The 22,766-nt window shown below is 52.7% G+C and overlaps 1 protein-coding gene across 1 annotated transcript; it reads left to right on the forward strand.

Annotated features, from left to right (window-relative positions):
* The first annotated feature begins 6,126 nt into the window (after positions 1 to 6,126).
* Positions 6,127 to 19,565, forward strand: PIP5KL1 (phosphatidylinositol-4-phosphate 5-kinase like 1). Its single transcript, XM_073314255.1, has 11 exons — positions 6,127 to 6,473; positions 7,747 to 7,883; positions 9,742 to 9,936; positions 11,224 to 11,274; positions 11,793 to 11,947; positions 13,462 to 13,586; positions 14,137 to 14,171; positions 14,287 to 14,342; positions 15,003 to 15,115; positions 17,412 to 17,574; positions 18,336 to 19,565. Exons 2-11 carry the CDS (start codon positions 7,881 to 7,883, stop codon positions 18,754 to 18,756), a joined length of 1,317 nt encoding a protein of 438 aa, XP_073170356.1. The 5' UTR covers positions 6,127 to 6,473; positions 7,747 to 7,880; the 3' UTR covers positions 18,757 to 19,565.
* The last annotated feature ends 3,201 nt before the right edge of the window (positions 19,566 to 22,766 follow it).

The following is a 22,766-nucleotide window of genomic DNA, read 5'->3' on the forward strand; positions in this document are numbered from 1 at the left end:
ATGTAACCTTAGGAGCACTGTGCAGCTTCTATGAAAGCCTTGCTGGGATGCGACCGGTTCTTGTTCCTGTCCTCATTCTGCTGTTGAGTCCTGTGTTATACCATGATCTGCTGCATGCTAGAGAGCTGGGAACGTGACATGGAGACCCCTCTGGAGCAGGGTGATCAGGCATGATGCCAAGGGGTGGCATGTTGGGAGTGGAGGATGAGGGTGCAGATTTGTAGTTTCTCTAGAATAAATCATGGGTTGGTCAGTTAAAGTGCAGAGATACAATAACCAAGGCTCGGGTTCAGGGGTTCAGATGCTTCATGGCATCTCTGATTTTCCTGACCAGTCTGCTAACACTCTTGAGATGTCAGCACTGGAATGCTCTCAGAGCTGGGTTCTTGTTCCAGCAGCAGGGGTAAGAACTGCCTGGGGCCATTTCCTCTGCCTCTGAGGGGCCTGTTGACAGGCGCAGATGCTAGGACAACTCCAGGGAGCCTTTCTGCAGCACCTTGCCAGAGCCTGTCAAAGAATTAACCAGCCAAGAAGCAAACTTGGTAACAGCATCTTATGAGACAAATAGTTAAATAATAGAGTGGGGCCCAGGGCACAGAACTCCAAGGAGAACGTCTGCCAGTTGCCAAACCCAAAGGGTTGTGAACCAGCTCACTAACTTGCCTTAGACAGGACTGGTTTGCACATACTGCTGTGACTCCATTGAACTGTGCAAAAGGAGGGGGCTCTGAGGTACTGTGAAAGTCCCCTGTGGTATAACAATGATTTTTAGTGGCTCCGCTTTACCTTCTCCCCGGTGGACAGGGACAGTGCAGAAGGCTGCTATCAGCAAAGACCGGGGCTGCCCACGTGCTCTGCGCTGGAGGCTCTAGAATATTCAGGTTTGATAGAAGATCGCTCCTAGCTTCCCATGTGCGTCAGCCCTTCTGCTCTGGGAAGCCGAGGGGTGGCTCTTTCACCTCTCCTGCGGCCCCACTTGCAGCTGCTGCTCTGGAGCTTTGCCACAGGAGTTGGGCTATAGGGTGAGAACGGCAAGATACCAGCCAGACTTTTCTATTTAGAGCCCTTAGGCAAAGGCATCCTCGCTGCACTGTGTACCCGCTCTGCTGCCAATGCCTTCCCTGCAGTGGGCCAGTCTGCTGGGACTGATATCTTCCCTGGGCAGAATGGGCCCTGTGTCAGAGGTGGTGGGGGTTGGGCTAGTCCTAAATCCCTCCGTTTCCTTTCTATACTACCTATTGCTCCAGCTCTCTTGCTTCCCACTCAAGAGCTCTCCCGGTGCACTTCTCAGTCTGCTTTCTTCAGTGCTTGGAAAGAGGAGAAACGGCAGCAGCTCCCATGAGTATGAGGTTACTCCACCCCTGGATGCTTTCGGGAAAAAAGGAAGCAAAAGCCTCATCTCTTAGCAACTCCAGGCATCTTTCCTAGCCTGCCCGCCCTGGAGCTGCTGCTGCTCCATTTCTTCCCGCCCACCTTCAGGAATCTGCTGCTTCCAGCTTCTACTCCCTGTGTCTTCTAACCCCAGCTACCCTAGGGTGCTGCTGGAATAATCCCCAGGATTCTGCTTGCGTCACTGGAACAAGCCCAGGGACTCACTCTCCCAAGCATTTTCACGGGAGAGGCTCACAGATAAGGGCAAGTATGAACCCAGTGTGGAGTCTGAAATGAGAGTGTGAGTGTGGGTGGCAGTGGCAGGATGGCCTGTCTGTCAAGAGAATGGTTCAGCTGTCCAGTGGGTCTGGTGAGGAGGGGGAGGGACTGCGGGAGGCAGCCTGTCCTGGTGGAGCACAGGGCCCAGAGCCAGAGATGGCCAGCGAGTGGTCCGGTTTAGTGTGAAATGTAGCTGATTCCCCGCTCTTCTCCCAGGAGCCTGCTGCCTTCTGCTCCCCCTCGAATGCTTCTGCCAGGGTCTTCGCAGGTTACTCTGGCACAATGTGTTTAAAAGAGAAACCTCTGTCTCTCGCCAAAAGGGAAGGCAGTTTTTACCTCCTGAGATGTTCTAGAAGCTGCAGGGATGAAGGCTCACCATGGATGAGGTGTCTGCTCTTTCCTCAAGCAGGAAGGAGCCCTGCCATGCTTGGGGCCACCAGCTACCCTGGGCGTTGCAGATGCCTTTGGAGCAAAGCCTGAAACAGCTCACCAGGGCCAGTCAGTTGAGCTTTAGTCATAACAATGTTAACACCCTTATTGCTTTAGAAGAGTGGCAGAAAAAATGAACTCCCATGTCTATTGAGCAAGCCCACTGCGCTCTCTCCCAGCTATATGCTCTCTGTGTGCAGCATGTGTTGAACAGAAGATGAGATTCTGGATTCCTTGTTGCCCGTTGCTTTCTTGCTTACCCTCAGCTTTCTCACCCTTCCTGCTAGGCTCTGGCCCAGCTGTTCAGTTTAATATCATCTTCTGGGACTAAAGGAGGGGTTCTGCAAAACAAACAATCCAAACTTACCAAAGTCTCTTTTTCAGAGTGGGTATCACTGAAATGGTATTACTTTACAGCAAATGAGAAATGATTGCTACTTTGGAAGGATCATTACTGAAGATGGAAGATGGGATGTCAGCACCAAACTAGCAAGAGCGGAAGAGACATTGTGGAGCAATAAACATCTGGTGAGAAGGGACATAAATCTGAAGACTAAATTCCGACTCTTAAAAGCTTACATTTGGTCTGTGTTAAATTACAGCTGTGAAATCCGGACATTCAAACAGTTGATTATAAACTACAATCCTCCAAATAATGGGTCAGAAGAATTCTGAAAATCTCATGGCTAGACCATGTAACCAACAAAAAGGTACTGGAGATGATTGGAACTCAGCAAACCCTAGTTAGAGATTTTACGAAAAGAAAGATTTGATTTGCAGGGCACATTTTATGGGGTTCCGTGGGCGATGCATGTTTACAGGCACTTGAAGGGAAAGTTGATGGCAGAAGAACATGAGACAGAAAAAGAAGATATTGGATGGATAATGTGGTATCCTGGATGGATTAAAAGGACTATTCATCCATCAAGAGATTAGCTGAAGATCATATTGACTGGGCTACGTTGGTTGCACACTTGCAGTAATGGAGAGGCCACATAAGAAGATTGCTTAGTCTCTTATTTTTTCAAGCAATCTTTCTTAACGGGGAAGAAAGGGTTAGTTCTGTTGCTCAATGTTGAGTTGGCCCCTGTTAATGATGGTTACTTTTTCTGCTTTTGACAGCCAAGATACAGAAATGGAGGGGAGAAAGGATAGCAAGCATGGGGAAATGCAGCTTTTTGTTGATGTTCTCAGGATACATGGTAGTTAGTCAGTCACGGACAGATGCTTTGGGCTGGCAGATTCCAGGATCAGGTGAAAAGCCGAGAATGAGGACAGGAGGAAGATAGCGGCAATGGAAGGGAATACTCGAAGAAAGGGAAGCTACACACGAGATCCTGCTCTATCAGGCAGAGGTCTTCATTGGTCCAGGCAGCCTCACAGTGCGCTAGGCTGGAGGTCCCAATGCTCAAGGCTCACCAACGAAGGCAGAGTCTCTAGAGCAAAGCAGAGCTCTATTGACTTTTGCTTGAGGGAATCCCCCTATTCAGTCCCCCCAAAATCTCTTTAAAGGATCCCAAAGGGGGGCGATGGGTGACCACCAGTTAGACATAATATCCGACATGCCAGTTTTGGTCCATTAATCTCCGATTCCATTCTCCTCTAGTTTACCAGTCACAATCTTAACAGACCTCGGTTGGTGTCAGCAGATTAAGCCAGTCTTTGTGGCCCTTTTGTACCTTTCTCTGTCAGCACTTATTGTTCTAGATGATTGTCAGATGTGTGTGACCTTTCACCCACTGCCTGCCAGCTGAGCTCACAATTGAGGGAGGCTTGCTACACCCCAATTATTACAACAGCTCCTTCAGTGGCCCCCCCAGAGCAAGGGAGGGAGTCCCGTGCAAGGGGTGGAAAGTCCTGTCTCACTCCTGGAAAGATGCCAACAAAAGAAGCAACCCCGGCCTCTTCCTCCTAAAGACCAAAGGGAAAGGAAGGAAACTGGACCATTAAACTGGAGAAGCCGGGAGGAAAACCCCAAAGGGGACAGGTTGGTTGCGGAACCTGCACTTGCTTCAAGGGCGAAGGCAGGAGGATGGTGGGAGCTTCTCCCATGAGAGTTAGGGGACAGGGCTCCCCTGACACTCTGTCAGGGGATGGCCAGGAGTAAATCCCAGGAAGGGCGAGTACCATCCAGGAGTGAGGCCTCAAGTCCTTTCCCCACCCCACACTAGAGGCCCTAGGGCCCATGTCTCAGCTAAGCTGCTTCTTGGAAAGGGCTGTGGTTTTGCCTGGATTCCTGGCTCCTTGCCACACACAGGAAGACACGGGCTGTCACTGAAATGTGCTGACAAAGCCGGGCTGAGGCAGCTGCCTGGCTGGCTCCCACAGTGCCCTTTTTGTGGTGCTGCCCACCAGGGCCTTGTCTCCTCTCTGCTTGTTTTCCCCCCGATTTCCCACTGTTTGGAGCTGACCTGTGGTAACGGCTGAGGGAGGTCGTGGTGTCCTGGCTGTATGTCACATAGATCTGCCCTGAGCAGGGGAGTCGGTGGATAGCATCATTCCCTCCACAATGCATCTTACTGCAGGGAATGCACCCCTGACACCCGCTTCGTCCAAACGCATAAGGGGCCAGAGCCCATGGAGCTTTGTCCTGGCCCATGTTGCTGCAGATGCTATTCTTATTCATACAGTACAAAGGTATCTGGCAGCCTGGAAGAAAGGGGCTATTAGGGTGAATATGGTATGTGTTCTGCTCCAGGTGTGCTGCCTGGGATTCTTGGCAGGATCCTGCAGGGCATCGCACGGTCCCTCCCCTGGCCTTCGGGCTTCTGCACTTGGTTAGGGTCCCTCCTGCCTCCCCCACATGGATCTGGAAAGGGCTGTTCTTGGGATCAGAGCTGGGAGTCGGGATCTGGCTTCTATTCTCTGCTCTGGCACCAACTCACTGGATGACTTCAGGCAAGTCACTTCCCCCCTTGGGGCTTCAGCTCCCCCCAGTGCAAAGTGTGAAATGGTTCCTTGCTCCTGGGCTGGAAAGTGCAATACAGGCAATGGGGGTTATCTGAAGGCCTGTCTTCCCCACAGGGTGAGGCGAGGACAGAGTTCCAGCCTCCATCAGGACCATCCTGGTTGCTTTATTCTGCCCCGTGCCAATCGCTGCTCTGGGAGCTCTGGCCCAGTGCTGAGGAGTCAGTGTCATTCTGGGCCTGACTTTCAGAGATGCTGAGCACCTGCAGTCCCCCCCAATGTCGGTGGGAACTCCAGGGTTCTCAGTACTTCTGAAACTCAGGGCAATTGATTTCAAATGCTGGGCCAGGACTGAGCCTGCAAAGGCAGGTCCATTTACACCCCTCAATCCACAGCAGATCTCCCATCAATAACAATACAAGCAATCAGGAGAATGATGAGGGGCGGCTGGCCCAATGCTGGTAGGGGAGAGGATATGGCCCTAATGTGGTCACTAAACTTGTCATTCAGGGGGAGAAAAAAAATCTCTTGGGTGCTGCAGCCTGCCAGGGTTCGGTGGCATGTGACCTGCGTTGCTCGCACACTTGCAGTGGTTGCCCCAGGCAGCTGGTCACCCATGTTACATGAAAACCTGGCTCTGACCATGTGGTAATTTGACTTAATACTTACTGCTCCATCCAGGCTGTTCACCTCCCTCCTAGAGCTGTTGTCCCAGGCTGCCTGCAGACTCAGGCAGACAGAACTGTGTCCGCTACACACCCATCACCTTTGGAAGATTTTCCTTGCAGCCATAAGGGCTCGAGACGCCCCCTGTTTCTTCATGAAAAACTTGCAGGGTGCTGCCCCTGAATGCCAGGTGAATACCTTGTGTGGGCAGGTGCAGAACTCAGGGCTTGAAGGCCTCTGGTCTAATGGTCTGAGGGCAGAATTGGAACCTAGGTCTCTTGTGCTCAAAGCAGGACTCCGACAATGACTCCCCGGGTGACCCTGGGCAAGTGACTGCCCTGTTCTCTGCCTCAGTTTCCCCCAAACGGGGCTCCAGCTACCTACTCTGCAGGGATGGGTGGGGATGAAGCCTTGGAAGGCGGCCCGTGCTGAGGACGGCTACACGTTGGCAGCTGTTAACCCTGCACCCTCTGGCAGGGCCAAGACCCACCCCCGCCGGGGGAGTGCGGGCCGCGGTCTCCTCTGCCTTTCCCCCGCCCGCCGCGGCACTGCTGCCAACGGGGCCAGCTGCCGGCAGGCTGATGTCACCCGCTCCGCTCTGCAGCGGGCAGCCCTTGGGCAGCCGCCGCCGCTGCGGCAGGGGTTCCGGGGCCGCCAGCCTCCGCCGCCGGGAGCCGGAGGGCGCCTGCTAGGGACAGGAGCGATGCAGCAGCAGCCCGGGGGCTCGGGGAGGCGGCTGCGGGCTGGCGCGGGCGGGCAGTGATGTGGGGCGCGGCGGGGCCAGGCGGCGGGGCCCGCGGTTGCAGAGGACGCCCGCAGAGGTAGGTGCTAACAGGACCACGCCGCCCCCCTCACTCCGGGGCAGAGCCCAGCGGGGCCCTGCGCTTACAGCCGGCGCCCCCTGCCCGCGCCCCGGACCCCCGGCTGAATGCCATGAGACCCCCGCTCCCGGGGTTGGGAAGGGGCGGGCCGCTGCCCACCCTGCCCCCCAAACCGGCAGCAAGCTGTCCCTGGGCTGGGCTGTCCTCCCCCAGCAGGACGGGGAGCCCCGGGATCAGGCTCATTTCCTGCTGGGAGCGCTGCTACCGGGTCTGCCTTTCCCCCTGCCTCCCCCAGCACCCGGTGACTTCTTCAGAGCTCTTGGGGCAGGGACCGGCTCGTTGTACAGCGCCTAGCACCCCAGCGTCCTGGTCTCTGCCGGGGTGCCTGGGCCACTACTGGAATGCAGATGAATAGGCATCATCATCATCATCATCATGAGGAGAGTCTAAACTAGGATGTTCTGAGACCAAAGGGCTTGTCTGCATAGAGAAACTGACCAGAACAACTGTTGTGGAATAAGCTATTCTGCCACAGCGATTCCAGAATGGCTCCGTGTGTGGACATTCTATTCTGGAACGGTGACCATGCTCACAAAGCGCAGGAGTCATTCCAGAACACAGGGGACGGACTGCAGAATAGGGTCCCCATGGGGAGCCGTTCTGGAGTAGCCCTTGTGCCCTCCCCCGGAAGGGGCTCATGGAGCCTCATCCTGAGAGGAGCTCTGGGAAGTGGTTAAGAAGAGGGTCACAGTGATACATTGAAGCCAGCAGCGGCTCTCACCTTGTTTCAATGAGAGCAGGCCCTATGGCTCTGTAATTTCCCCAAATTTGCCTTCCTAAAATCGGACCGTCTCGAACTGTTGACTGCGTTAGTGCCAAGGCTTCCGCAAGCCCGTGGGTTCTAGCTTTTCGACTCCTGTGCTCCATGAGGTAAAGTCTCTCGATGTCAGTCAGTCTGGGACCCACCCAGCACCTAACTCCCTTTGGAGTCTAGACTCGCCCTGTTTGGTCCCACTTCACTGCTGATCCCATCCAGCAGGCCAGTCAGAGCTCACTCAAGCCCATCTTCCTGCCACTGCTCTGCCCAAGCAGTGATCTGTATTTTTACCTGGGTTCAGCTGTTGCTCCGCACACTGATTCATGCCCCCGGCACTAAGGCAGCTGGTTTTTCATGTTGCACTCCCCACTTCATGCATGCATGCTCCATCTAACTGTGCTTTGTCTGGTTGCTGCACTGACCAATCATTGCACCCTGTGCTCTTGCTTTGCACAGGCTGGTTCCCGCCAGCATGGACGGTGTTCCCCGTGGGCTATGGACTGGTGTTCGTTGGTAGGAATCCTTTGTGCCAGCAGCATCAGCAGGTAGCGTTCACTGTAGAGCTGAGGCCTGACATTCAGAGAGAAGCCATGGTGAGTCATATTGTATTTTATAGGCGTTCTCAAACTAGTCTACAGAGAGCTGACTGGTGACTTGCAGTGGTGACTGGGAGATGGCATGTGACGATAGACGGGAGGGAAGGTGCAGTGTTGATAAGTGCAAAGTAATGCACTTTGGAAAACATAATCCCAACGTTGGGTGTTTGAATTGAATAGCGATTTGCGATTGTCAGATGACAGGCTCATACGGAATTGATTTAATCTAGATTATCAATCAGAGATTGATACAGCTCTATACAGAAGGAACAGATGCTTTGCCACCCCCCTGTAGACGGTGAAGAGAAAGTAGTTGAATCCCCTCCTCTGTACTGGAGGAATGCCGACAGTGTTCGTTCCCTATCTAACACCCCAAACCTATGTCCTTTTATAGTGTGTGAGACAAAGAAACTCCTTTTTTGGAAGGGAAAATATTTTCTCATAATTATTTTTACCATATGTTCTGTTTTCCTCATTACTAATGGAATTTCTTGGAATGTCATCCTCAGTTTACCTGACTGATGAGCAAAAAAGAATCTCTAATCCAGTCATTATTACTAACAGCTGTGACTACTGACAGTGCTTAAATGATTTAAAAACACCTTTCAGTGGTGCATTATTTCATCCATTACAGAGCCCATCTGTCATAACAAGTATCCTGTATCAGTCACCTCATTTTGTTTATAACATCCTTCTGTAGAAACTTTGTAGTAGTTGGTTGTGGGTGGGTGGGTGTGTCTCTTCCTGGGACATCTGGCCTATATTAATAAGATCAGGGTAAAAGATTATACGCATTTCATCATTGAGTTCATTGTCCCTGTGGATGGATCACTTGATGATGACCTGTTCGTTCATTCCCCCTGAAGCACCTGGCATTGACCACGGTCAGAAGACAGGACACTGGGCTAAATGGACCATTGGTCTGACCCAGTCTGGCCATTCTCATGTTCTTTGCCCATTAGGTTCAATTAAAGGACAAAGAACTTTTTAATTTCAATATATATAGGACAATAAATATATAGATACACAAAATAAAAAGGCTTATGGTTAGCATATAAAAGAATTATGAGAGATTAACATACAAAAATGATAAAAAGTTAATATCTGCTAATACAACTATATGTACAAAATGATGGGGTCTAAATTAGCTGTTCCCACTCAAGCTGCAAACTGATATCCTAGTTCCCTCAATCAGGGAAACCCCTGTTATGCTACTGGGCTAACTCAGACCTGGCCATGTGACTCAGTGTCTTGGGCGGTAGCCTCTCTTGGTTGTAGCTGTTTTCCTTACACACAAGGGTTAAGTGCTCCTTCTAGGGAGTCTGACAGAGAGTGCTTGGCGCCCCCATCGGTTTTACTGAGGTGTGTGATTGTCCCTGGATTACAGCCCCCACTGGTGGCAGCCACTAGTGCCTTTCAGCAGAGCGATAACCACCATTCTGTCTGGCCTGCCTGGCTCTGACTCTTGCACGCACACTGCTCCTGTCTCCGCGAGGACTAAGTGTTTGGCTCTTTCACCAGGAGTTCAAATGTTCTCCAGGGGCAAAATCCTGGCCTGCTTGAAGTACATGGCAACTTTGGCATTGATGTCAGTGGGTCTGGGATCTCACTCAAGGACCAGAGGGAGTTTACTCCCCTTCAGCCCCCTGGTCCTTGCTGTTGTTCCTCTCTGAACTCCCCCCACTTTGCCAGTCATCCATCTTCCCTCAAACCTCTTCAAGCTCAGGTCCTATGCCCCTCACTGTCTGCTGGGAACAGGTTGGTTCTTCTCTGCCCAGGGACTCCGGGGCTTTCCGTCTCCGGATGGAGCCCTGCTCTCTCCTCTGACTCCTCGACTGGGCCTTGTCCCCTGCAGACGGATGCCCCGGAGAGCACGAGGGGCCGGAGGTCTCTCACGCTGAAGCGCAGGTTCCTTTGGAAGCTCCGCCAGAAGTGGAAGCTCCTGGGCCTCTTTGAGATCAACGGGGAGCACGAGTTTTATGACCTGACCTGCATGTTGAAGGTGGGGCTCAGGGCCGCCATCCAAGAGGCCATTGACAACCCGCCTGCGGTGAGTACCTCCCGGGACAGGCTCATTCGCCTCCCCAGCTGCCCGACCATACGAACGACGAGACTCCTACACAGCCTTCTCCCCCAGCATGGGGCTACCAGTGGGTGTGCTGCTGTAGCAAAGGTGTGCAGCCTCCTAAGCGCTCCCGTCATGATCCCATTCTCCTCCCTCCTGTCTCCCCGCAGTCAAGGAGCCCCAAGTGCTTTGCATCCCCCTGACACTGAGAGGGGAAGGGCCGGGCCCATGTCCTAGGGCGAGGCAGCCAGGCAGCCCCCTACTTTAAGAACTAGGCTAGTGCTCCCTCTTTGGAGAACGCTGACGAACTGATGTGAAATTCGGCCCTGGCTGGCCCAGCCAAACTGGTGGCTCAAACGCACTGCTTGGCTAGCAGCCCGGCGCAGCTCTGCACAGGTGATCAGAGCAAACTCCTGACTGACAAGAGCAAAGTGGCCCCTCTCCTGCTGGAGGGAGAACAGGCTGCTCTGTAGGGGACTCCCCGCCCCTTGCCCCCAGGGATGGGGGTAGCTAGTGATCTGTGTCATGCGCACACCAACTCAAGCCCAGGGTTGGCCCCCATCCCAGCATTCCCGTGACCCCCCCCCCGGACTCACTGGACATTATGTGGAGTGAGCCAGCCTCTTGGTGGTACTCCATGAATTTCCCTGCATATTCAGACCAGAGTGACTGAGATGGGACTCCGGCCCTACACGGGGGCTAACAGGGCGGGCACAGCTTCATAGAGAGAGCCAGAGGACAAAAGGCCTTTACAATAATAAGAGACCTGCTAGACCAGGGGCTGCAAGAAGCGTTCCCCTTAGCAAATGGAGAAGTCTGTGCCAGGGGGCTGAGATCCTGCAATGATGGGAACCAGAGAAGCATGAGGTGGGTAGATGGGGGGGGCTATCCCTGCTGAGGAAATCCTGACCTCCTGTGGCAGGATGGTGACAGCTGGCTAGCAGTGAGGAGAAGGGGTTCAAAAAGACAGGAATAACTGTCCCGCATCAGTTCCATCCACAGCACTGGGGCAGAGCAGGGGAAAGAGATGGAGAGAGATGGGGCAGGCCTGGGGCTGGGGTGAGCCCAGAGGCCGGTGTACTCCCTCTAGTTGCCATCATGTTTCTTGCAGTCCCCACACTCCCAGGCCGATTTCCCTTCCCCCTCCCTCCCCCAGATCATTTCGTATTTGCTTTCCGGAAGGCCCATTGGGAAGGTCGGCGAAGCAGCGAACGTGAATGGGGAGAAGTCCCCTTGCAGTGCACTCACTCTCTGTCTCTCTCTCCTTGCCAGGATGCCCTGAGTGACACAGACTGCAAGGCAGTGCTGAAGCAGGCCCATGAGGTAGGAACTCACCACAGCAGGGAAAAAGCACAGGCCCCGGCCAGAGGCTTTGGTACACCAGGCCCAGTTCACTAACACGGACCTGTCGCAGGATTCCTGAGCCACCCCCCAACCCCTACCTGTACCCGCACACCCTAACCATACAGCTATCCCCAGGGTCCATCAGAGCTGCAGATAGCCACCCCCCTATTTCTATACCTCCCACCCACATCCATACCTATCCACACCGTCTCGTATACATACATATGCAGAGGCACATCCATACAACCTCCACCAGTCACCTGTGCTGACTCTCTAGTCCAACAGTAGCCATGTCTGCGTTCTGTAGCTTTGAGGGAGGACCGAGATGCTGTTGCTATTCCCAGCTCCCTGTGGGCCAGCCGGTAGCAGTTGTTCCCCCGCCTCTCCAGCTGACTGGGGGAGGTGGGGTGAAAGCACTTGGCAGCCTGGCATGCGTGCCGGGTAGCATGGTACAGTAGAACCTGATCTCACCTCTTGGTCCTCCCGGGTCGCTGCAGGGCTTTGAGATGCGTACGTATGGTGGCCCGGCCTTCGCTTACTTCAGGCACTTGCTGGGCATATCGGAGAAGGAATACCAGCTGTCCCTGTCTTCTGGGAGCTCCTACCTGCAGTTCATCAGCAACTCCAAGAGCAAGGCCGACTTCTTCCTGACGTGAGTCTTCCCATGGGTACAGAGAGAGGTCTGCGCTCTCTGAGAGCTCAATGGTCTAGGTCAGTGGTTTTCAGCCTTTTTTCATTTGCGGACCCGTACAAAATTTTGAATGGAGCTGCAGACCCCTTTGGAAATCTTAGACATAGTCTGCGGACCCCCAGGGATCTGCAGACCCCAGGCTGAAAACCACTCCTCTAGGTGATCAATGACAGCCAATTTAACCTCAGGTACTCCCGCCTAACACCTACTGATATCCACAGGAAGACAGGTGAACGTCTGAAGGCAGAATTTGGCCTAAGATCTATTTGTACCGTGCCTTTCAGAACTAACTGCCTAAGTGAACCAACAATCAAGAAGATAACTTACTACTGACTAGAAAGATCTGTCGTGATCAGAGAGCACCCAGCAGCTGACCCATGTAACAACCAGCACGAATATGCTGCCTCTGCTATAGTGTAGGCCAGAGGGTTGGGACCCCAAAGTGGGTTGCAATCCCGTTTTAATGGGGTTGCGGAGGCTGGCGTTAGATTTTCTGGGGATTGGGGCCCAAGCCCAAGGCCCACCACCTGAGGCCAAAGCATGAGGACTTCAGCCCTTAGTGGAGGGGCTCAGAGTTACAGGTCCCCTGCCTAGGGCTGAAGCCCTTGGGATTCGTCTTTGCCCCCCTACATCCAGGACAACGAGGCTTGGGCTTTGATCTCCCCAGCCAGGACAGTGGGGCTCGGGCAGGCTCAGGTCTCCCCCCTTCCTTGGTCATGAAGGGGGTCATGGCACAATGAAGTTTGAGAACCCCTGATATAGGGCATTGTATGTGGCTTGTGTGTGCAGATGCAATGGGTGCGTGATGCTGTGTGCACTTGGCTGTAACGGGAGGGAGAGAGGATGGATCTGTGTTTTGTTAGATTTGCGTAGGTACCCAATATGTTAGGGTGTGTAAGTGTGTGTTGCATTTTGGCATGACCTGGTGGATATGTCAGACCATGGACAGTGTGGGTAGTTGCATGGGTTTGGGGAGGGGAGGCTACCCATTTATTAGGTGGGAGATCACGCTTGTGTTTTGTCCCCTGCTCTGCGGTGGTTTCCGTGTGTGACTGGGAGGCTATCTGTATTTTTGGACAGCGTATGTCCCAGAGTGTTGTTTCTGTCCAGTCTCTGGGTATGGGACAGTGTGTGGGTATGGATAAAGTATTGGGGGTGCTGATCAGAACCGTTCGTGTCGGATATTCACTAGCAAGGGGCAATTCCTCATAGCAGCAGTCAGGACGCCTTTGCAGTGTCCTGGCGATGCTAAGAAGGGAGACGGGTCACATGTGTGTCTTCATGGCAAAACTCCAAATGGTCGGTTATTGCTGCTGTGGGGGGAGGGGTGGACACACAGTGTGCAGATGTTGGGCATATAGGAACATACCTGGGGAGCTGAGTGTGTCCTGGGTCTGATCAGGACATGAGGACTCTCGCTTCCCCCTATCCCCATCAAGAGCCCGGGGGTAACTCTCAGCCTCCTCGTGCTGTAGGAACAACAAATGCTTCTTCCTGAAGACTCAGAGTAAGAGAGAGATCCGGTTCCTCCTCTCCAACCTGCCCAAGTACATCCAGCACCTTGAGAGATACCCCCACTCCCTCCTCGTCAAGTTCCTGGGTAAGAACCACCTCCGACATGCTGCGGGGAAAGACTGAGGCTCCATAAACACCAGGGAGAACAGTCCGGCTTGGGACAGTACCTAACAGAGAGGAGATGGTGGGACATGGCACCTGGGAGACATGGCCTAGGACCTTCTGAGGGGGAACCTCATCTCGCCTATCCCCTGTGATTCTGCTTGAGCCAAGTCACTATTCAGGGGACCAGAAGTCAAGGCTGCCAAGTGAGGATCTAACAGGCTTTTGCTGGGCAGTGTATCGAGAACCACTGGGTTCCAGCCTGAGAAGGGACCTTGTCTATAGCAGGTGGCTCTAAGCCCTGCTCTCAACCAGTCTGGCCTGTCCTCCTCCTTGCTAGCCATACCTGGGTACAGCCTGTTTGGCTGCAACCATGTTTAAGATTTTTGAAACCCAGGTTGCAAGGCCCTTGTACCCTGGACACGGTACTCAGTGTCCCTGCTGGTTAATGGGGGTGTCAGAGCCGCCAGCGGGCCAGACTGCCAATTGTGGTCTGTGTTCTCTGAACTTTCCCCTTGTCTCCTCCCTTCCAGGGGTTCACAGCATCATCGTGCCTCAGGAGAAGAAGGTAGGTTCCATCTGCCTGTCGGAGTCCGTGTCACGTGCCACCAGCCCCATCTTTGGCACAGCCAACTCCATCTCTGTGCCGGTTTCCATCAAGTCTCTTCTTCTCTCTCCTCTAGAAATACTTCATCATCATGCAGAGCGTGTTCTATCCCGACGAGAGAATCCTTGAACGGTGAGTTACAGGCCCATGCGGTTAGAGGGGTCATGGCTCTGGAATCAGAGGGATTTGTACAGTCCTCTCCTCTCTGGAATAATGTCCTGCCTTTGTGGCTGTCTGCCCCTCTGCAATGTGTGTGTCACCACTGCCCACTAGCAAAGGGAATGTCAGACCTGCTCCCATGTGTGTTGTTCCTTTGCCCTCTAATAGCTGCAGCTGTGAGTTTACAAACTCTGATATCGCACAAGCAACCCTGATAAAACGTGGGTGATCATGTCACCCTCTAGTGGCTGCAGACTGAAAGGGATATGAACCTACTGATGAGCATGAATATTTCATGGAAAAATTACTGAGCACTGAACCCTTTTCAAAGTCCATGGGCATAACCCCTTTGCATAGGGTGATCAGACAGCAAGTGTGAAAAATCGGGACGGGGGTGGGGGGTAATAGGCTTCTATATAAGAAAAAGACTCAAATATCGGGACTGTCCCTATAAAATCGGGTCATCTGGTCACCCTACCTTTGCACTCTCAAATGGTGCAGCCCAATGAGATACTTTCCTCCCCCTTCCGACCCACGGCTGCAATGGGCTCTCTTGTATGTCATGCCTAGGGTGTGGTGCAGAAAGGGTTAAACAGGGGTTCAGGAATCACCTATCCTAATTGCCATGTGCAGGTACGACATTAAAGGGTGTCAGGTGAATCGCTGGACGGAGCCCGCCCCTGGGGGCAGCCAAGTCATCGTGGTGCTGAAGGATCTCAACTTCGAAGGAAATTCCATCCACCTGGGTGAGTACTTCCCTGGCCAAGGAAGGCCCGGGGAGGCAGGGCGACCCGCTGGGACACCCACCCACTTCATACTGTCCAGCCGTCTGCCATTCAATCCACCCACCATCCAGCCTCTGTCTCTATCCATCTACCACACCCCGCTTAGCTAAACCTCCTCATTACATCGGTCCCAATCTGGAAGGTTGTGAATTAATCATAGGTTGATGGGAGAAAGAGAGAGAGAGAGAGGAAAGAGAATGACCCAGCTTAGCGCTGGAGAAAGATGCAGGATCCATGTATCCGGAGGCCTAAGTGCTCTATTCACCAAAAAGGTACGACATCCCCTCCCGCAGCCACCTTGCCAAAGTGCCTCACACCTGAGCTGAAGGCAGCCACCTCTAGGGAGAAGCCGGTAATTCAGTCTGTGGCCTGTTCACTCCTGGCCTCACTGCTGAGGCCGCCAGCGTGGGAAGCCAATTGGTGGTGTGAGCTGGTTTTATGACATGGATGCTGACTCGCTGGGAAGTGGACGGAACCTCCTGTCGGAATGACCATAACTGCCCCTCGGATCCTGGCTCTTTAGCTCAAGCTATAGAGTCTTGGGGGTTACGGCTGCGGTTCCTGGTTCCATCCCCAGGTGTCAGCCAAGATGGCAGATGTCCTGCTACCCCGTGATGATGGGGTAATTGTTAGGGCTGTGGCCCAGCAAACCCCAAAGGCACTAGGAGCACACCAGGTGTACTGTGACTTGGAGGCAGGCTCCGAAGACACTTTAGATGCTAGGCGCTAGCCCTCATGGGTCACTGACAAGTCAGACACTGGGCTAAAGGAAGGGGTATTTTACTAGGACTAGCAAAAGGGGAAAGTGGCTTGAAATCTTGCAATTTAAGGTCAACCAAAAGTGGTTTGTATGTGGGCCTGTGGGGGTGGGGAGTAGTTCAATAGAGGGTCAGGGCTCCTCTGCCTGGTGCCTCTCCAGCTCCGTTTCTGCTGGAGGTGGGTTTCCAGGCCAGGATCAGCTAATGGTGTGTCTCCTTGGAACCTCTCTGCCCACGTTCCCAAGCTCCATTGCTTCTCCACAGCTTCTGCGCAGACCTGACCTTGGTAGCACATGTGGTTCCCTGGCTCCTGCCCCAGCTGGTTCTTCCCATGATTCCCCGACACCTTCTGCTGCATTCAGCCTCCCTGCTGCTCCTGGTTTGCCATGCAGCTGCCGCTCCCCCCCAGCGAGGGTCAGGGTCTCCCATAGGGTTTCTACCCCCTTCTCCTATTGGTCAGGATGTGCCTGTGTGTCCACCCTGCAGGGTTGTAGATTGGTGCAGAGAGGCTGGATGGAAATGGTGGTGTCCTGCTTAGCCCATTCATCACCATGCTGACGATGATAATGATCCTTGGCTCATGTCCCTAGAGCTCCAAGCAATCTGCAGAGGAGGGTCAGAATCATGAGGGGTGGGGAAACTGAGGCACAGAGACTGGGCAGTGATTTCCCTGAAGTCAGCATGAAGGACCTTCTATTTATTTGTCTCCTCCAAGGCTCAGCTCATTGGCTCTGGGTGATCACGTGTCCCCCCCCTGCCCCTCCCCCCGACCATATCTGCACCAACCACCTCTTTCTTCAGCTTGCCAGCTAAGTTTCATGCTGATGGAACCACATGAGACAGACAGTCCCGGAGCACAGTGAGGTGGAGCCTGTCCAAGCACTTGGCTGCGTGTGCCTCTGCTTGCTCTGAGCCGCTGCTTTAGCTCATCAGGCAGACGCTTGGGCCTCTGGGCTCCTGCAAAGCCTGTGAGTGGCCTGTATCTAGCCCTGCTGCTCCATGGCCAGCAGGCAGGTGGCTGTGTGCAGTATGGAGTCTGGGTCCCAAGCCAGCTACAAGCTGGGGACCCCAGTAACCCTCCCATTCAGTATTTCCCGAACTAGCAGCCATCCTCTCCCTCTGCACTGCCCTCCCCTCTGCCCTCACTCATTCTCTTGTGATCGCTCTGTGATCTTTGCTGTCACTTGATTTCTCTCTCCGCTCTGTGTGTCTCCTTCCACTGACTCATTTCTGCTGCCTGGCCTCCAGTTGCACTCCTCTCTCCTCCACAAGCAGCTGTTTCTCCTCCAGCTGCAGCTTCTTCTACTCCTGATCCTGCTACATCAGAACTGTCTGTCACCCTGCCCAAGGCCCCATCTGCTTGGTCCCCTGCAGAACACTGCCCCTCCCACTCCCAGGCTAACTGTCCTTGCTTATCTCCCATCCCTGGCTATCAGACCTTCCCCTCCCTGGCTGGGGCTCTCACTCATGTCTATCAGCCTCTCCGCTCTCTCCTGCAGGTCAGCAGCGCTCCTGGCTCCTATGCCAGATGCAGGTGGACACGCAGTTCCTGAAGGAGCTGAACGTGCTGGATTACAGCCTGCTGGTGGCATTTCAGGCCCTGCATGCAGACGAAAAGGGCCAGAACCTGTCCTTTGCAGACATCATCTTCAGGACCACCAAGTGAGTGATCAGCCTCCTGCAGAGAACGCTCAGCACAGAGGGGGAGCGCGTTGCCACTTTCACAGCCAGCCCTCTGCTCCTCCTGCAGCTCTGGCTGCTTGGGGACAAGCAGCAGACACGACAGGCTCTGCCCCCAGCTACCACGCTGCTTGGGGTGAGCCTGCAGAGTGCCTGAAACCCAGCATCCCCGGGAGGGCAGAGACCCCACAGGAACGTAGTTGGGCTCGGTGTCGCAGGCCCTGATTCTCAGTCACAGCATTCCTCCTTTGTGGCCAAACTGGAGGATGAGGCAAAGGGGATGTTAAGTCCCTGGTGTCAGTCCCAGCAGCCTCAGAGCTGCTCTACCTTTCACTCTCTTTCCGTCAGGTGCTTAGGAGCCCTAGGAAGCAGAGAACAGCTATAATCTCTGGCCATGCCCTTCCCTTCCATGCTCTGCCCCTGGCCTGCTCCTGACATATCTCCTGCACCTGGGGCTGGGAGCAGCCTAGCACAGAGCCCTTACCCTAGCTGTATGCTGCCCTCTCCTCTGGGGGAGGGTCTCAGGGACCCTTTCCCCTGCCAAGTGGCATAAAGGGCTTTAGTGTAACTGAGAATCAGGCCCACAATCCATGACCGTAGATGACTGAACCTTAGGAGCCTGTGAGCGTCCAAGGAACCAAGTCAATGGGGAAGCTGCAGACCAGCTGCTGGTTCCTATCACTTTGATCTGGGGTGTCCCCAAGATCTCACCCATTCCCTGTCCTGGCCTTTCCCTGCTACAGGTCCTTGAGCAATCCCGAGAGCTCCCTGCTCACCTCCATGTCAGGGATCATGGATGAAGAGTCTGACATTGTGGTGTCTGAGATGGTAGGAGAAGTCGACCTCTACCAACTGCGTGAGCTGAACTCTGGGGTGCAGGATGTCAGCTTCCAAAGCAGCGCCAAGCCTGACCATGATCTGGCCTACATCCTGGCCCAGAACCGACGCTTGCTGCCCAGATGCAGGAGCCCTCTGCACTTGCTTGATGGCCCGGAGCTCCGCTACTTCATGGGCATCATTGACCTGTTCACCGTGTACAGCTTCCCCAAGAGGCTCGAGCACCTGTGGAAATGCATCCGGTACCGGGGACAGACCTTCTCCACCGTCAGCCCCTCAGATTATGCCAGGCGCCTCTGCCAGTGGGTGGAATCACACACTGTATGAGTGGGGCCCTGCACTGGGGCTGAAACTGATGGCAGCTTCCCAGACAGCCCCACTCTCACGCTGGGAGAGTTACAGGCCCACAGACAGTGCTGCAAGCTGACTACTGCTGATCTCCTGCACCACCAGGGGGCAGCCTCAAGGCAGCATTGCCGCTGTGTTACTGGAATGCTGCGGAAGGACCAGTCCCAGCATCCTGAGAGCCGGTTTCTGGCATCAGAACTGAAGAGTCGGAGGGGCTGTGACCCTGTGGGCAGCAGCTGTCCTGCAGCGTGCTGTGGGGATGGGGTTCAATGTCAGTGCTGCAAGTGTCCAAGGAACCCAGTAAATGGGGAATCTGTGAACCAGCTGCCAGTTTGCATTGCTCCCGCGTGGGGTGTCTCTGGGTGTGCCAGGTTGGATCACAGAAACCCCCTTGGGCCTGCCACCTGATGTCCTGGGACCACCTCTGAGCCCGTTTTCCCCGGCAGCTTGGGACTTCAGTACCTTGCCTGGTTGTGCCAGACAAGCTAGCCAGCTACGAACACAGACCCAGGTCTGAACCACGTCCTCCAAAAGCTGCAGGCTTAACTGAAAACAACTTAAGAAGTGCTCCTGTCTCCAACACCCAGACCCCCAGCTCCCAATGGGATCCAAACCCCAAATAAATCCGTTTTACTCTGTATAAAGCTTATACAGGGTAAACTCATAAACTGTTGACCCTCTAACACTGATAGGGAGATATGCACAGCTGTTTGCTTCCCCAGGAATTAATACTTGCTCTGGGTTAATTAATAAGTAAAAAGTGATTTTATTAAATATAAAAAGTAGGATTTAAGTGGTTCCAAGTAATGACAGACAGAACAAAGTAAATGACCAAGCAAAATAAAACAAAAACTTGCAAGTCTAAGCCTACTACAGTAAGAAACTAAATGCAGGTAAATCTCACCCTCAGAGATGTTCCAATAAGCTTCTTTTACAGACAAGAGTCCCTCCTAGTCAGGGTCCAGCAATCACTCACACCCCTGTAAAAAGAAAAGGAGGACTTGTGTCACCTTAGAGACTAACACATTTATTTGAGCATAAGCTTTCGTGAGCTACAGCTGTATTTATGCTCAAATAAATGTGTTAGTCTCTAAGGTGCCACAAGTACTCCTTTTCTTTTTGCGAATACAGACTAATGCAGCTGCTTCTCTGAAACCTGTCACACCCCTGTAGTTACTGTCCTTTGTTCCAGTTTCTTTCAGGCATCTCTTTGGGGTGGAGAGGCTATCTCTTGAGCCAGCTGAAGACAAAATGGAGGGGATTCCAGGGGCTTATATAGTCTCTCTCTTGTGCGTGGAAACCCTTCTCTCCCCCTGTGTAGAATCATAGCTACAAGATGGAGTTTTGGAGTCACATGGGCATTTCACATGTCCATGCATGACTCAGTTCTCTACAGGCCGTCACCATTGCCCGTACGTTAGCCCAAACGTTCCCAGGAAAGCTCAGATGTGGACTGGCATCTATCAAGATCCATTGTTAGCCAAGTACTCCCAATTACTTGAATAACCCCTTCACACTATGTTGACCAAATCTGCCTTAGATTCTTTCTACAGCAAACACTTCAAATACAAGCATAGAGCCAACGCTCATAACTTCAGATATAAAAATGATACATGCATATGAATAGGATGAATACATGCAGTAGAACATAACCTTTGCAAAGATATGTTACATGGCATATCTAGCATAAAACATATTCCAGTTATGTCATATTTACACTCATAAGCATATTTCTATAAAGCATTATGGGGTGCAACGTCATAGCCGGTTTGTATCTTGGGTGGTGAAATAGCCCCACCAAAATCCATTCATGGTCCCCAGATCCTCTCTTGGGATGACGATGGGACAGGAGATGTGGATGGACGGAAAGGGACGGCCTGATCTCCCCGACTGCTGGTGCCATTTCGATCCCATATGAACCCTACTAAGGGCCGCTGGAGCAAAACCCAATCTCCACGGGCACCAGTCTGGGGTTCAGAAGGCACCTGCTGAACCAGAAGCATGCTGGGAAGCTAATGACAGACTCAGCAGCCAGTTCGTTTGTGCATTGAAGTAGCACAGAGGGTAGCCAGAACCTGCATCCTCATCCTAGCCCCATCAGTCCTATGCCCTGAGCTATCCCCGCGGTGGACTGTCTATGATCTAGGGCTAGCTCCTGAAAACCTACCCTCCCTTCTCTCCGAAGCCACTGTCCTAGTACTGGATTGGTTTTGATTGAGGGCTACGCTCCCTGACTATCTCTAAAGCTGGGCTGTAGGTGATTACGAGCCGGGCGTCACAGCAAAGCTGCGCTCTCCTTGTGTTAGCTTGTCTGGGTATAGGGAAGTCAGGAGGCTGTCTAGCGTTACCCCAAGTTTGGGGCCCTGAGAATGCTCCTTGAGTCGTGACTCTCCGGCTTGGCTTCCTGTGAACGCCCCGTTGAGTCAGTGCAGTTGTTGTGATGGTCACGCATGAACCGGGGCCTAGCTGCTGTTTGTGTGTTGACATTTGGACTCCCTGTAGCCTCACAGCAGGAATCAGAAATCCCATCCAGCAGCTGTCAAACCTGGTGTTGGCAATGCCGATTGAGGGAAAAAAACACTGGGATTGCCCAATCTGCAGGGGAAAACATGGTTGTTTAAACCCCCCCCCACAAAGCTTTGGCCTCAGAGACCTCAGAGCCCAACCAGAGACTTGTTGGGGGTCAGTGAAAAGGAAAAGAATAAATAGCAGGGGGTGGGGAGCTCTTAATGAAAATAAATAATTTTAAAGCAGGGATTCCTTCCTGCAGTCACCCAAGAGGATGCAGCTTCCTGGTCTTGTCCAGCAGAGCAATTCCCTATTTGAACATTGACACCTGACACAAGCCAAAAAAAAAAAAAAAGTCCAAAGAGCAACTGCATGAAAGAGACAAGGTAGGGGAAGGGGCAGCGCAGTCTAGCATGGCGCTGAGCGTCAGGACTCCTGGATTCTCTCCCTGGCACTGACCTTGGGCTAAATCACATCTTGCTGTGCCTCAGTTTCACCATCTACCGCATGGGGATAAACAGATTCATCGGCTTTCCCGTGGGTGGGGTGAGGCTTCATTCATGAATGTCAGCAAAACGCATTCAGCTCCTGGGATTAAAGGCGTGACATAAGAGCTTGTCTACGCACAGAAGTTACATCAGTTGAACTTGAATCACTTTATTTGTATTATGGGTAACACCTAGGAGTCCTCATGAACCAGGACGCCGCTGTGCCAGGTGCTGTACAAACAGAATAAAAAGATGGTCCCTTCCCCAAAGAGCTTATAATTCCGATGCATCTTTGTATTTGGACACACTTATACTGCATCTGGTTTGTAGCACTTTATAAGGGGCATAATCCAGTTTATAGCCTGTGGCACAAGCTAAACTGCTATAAACCAGGTTTAAACTAATATAAGCGGCACAAAGTTACACCAGTTTAACCAAAGTGATATCAAATCACACCTCTAGTTTTATAGGTACCACTTTGTATAGAACTGGCCTGAGTACAAAGTACTATCCTTTTCCCTTAAGTGATGATTTTAGGCAATGGAAAGAGGATAGGTGTGGGTGTGTGCATGTGGGTGTGGTTTGAGATCCTCATTTGATCTGATGATGAATCCATTAAGTGCAGATGAGCTGTGTCATCTTCTCTGTGTTTCCTGAACTGCTCTTCACATTGCAAATTCTGAAGGCAACTCAGGGAGGAAAAGGAACAAACAAACAAACAAATCAGATATTCTGTCTTCTCATAACTGCTCCGGGCTACTGCAGATGACTAAGCAAGGAACCATGGCAAAGTCAAATCTTCCACCACAATGTGCCTATTTCTGTCTAGAAAGAAAAAGGAAGCTGAACTGGCTTTCAAGCGACCTTAAAAATCTATTAAGAATCCCCTCCAGAGAGTGACTGCATTTCAAAAATGATTTAAATTAATGAAATTAGCTGGTTAGGGCTCAATCTTATCTTCTTACATGCCCCAAATCCAGCAGGAGTCAGTGG

The sequence above is a fragment of the Lepidochelys kempii genome, chromosome 16 (assembly GCF_965140265.1).
Source record: "Lepidochelys kempii isolate rLepKem1 chromosome 16, rLepKem1.hap2, whole genome shotgun sequence".
NCBI lineage: Eukaryota > Metazoa > Chordata > Testudines > Cheloniidae > Lepidochelys > Lepidochelys kempii.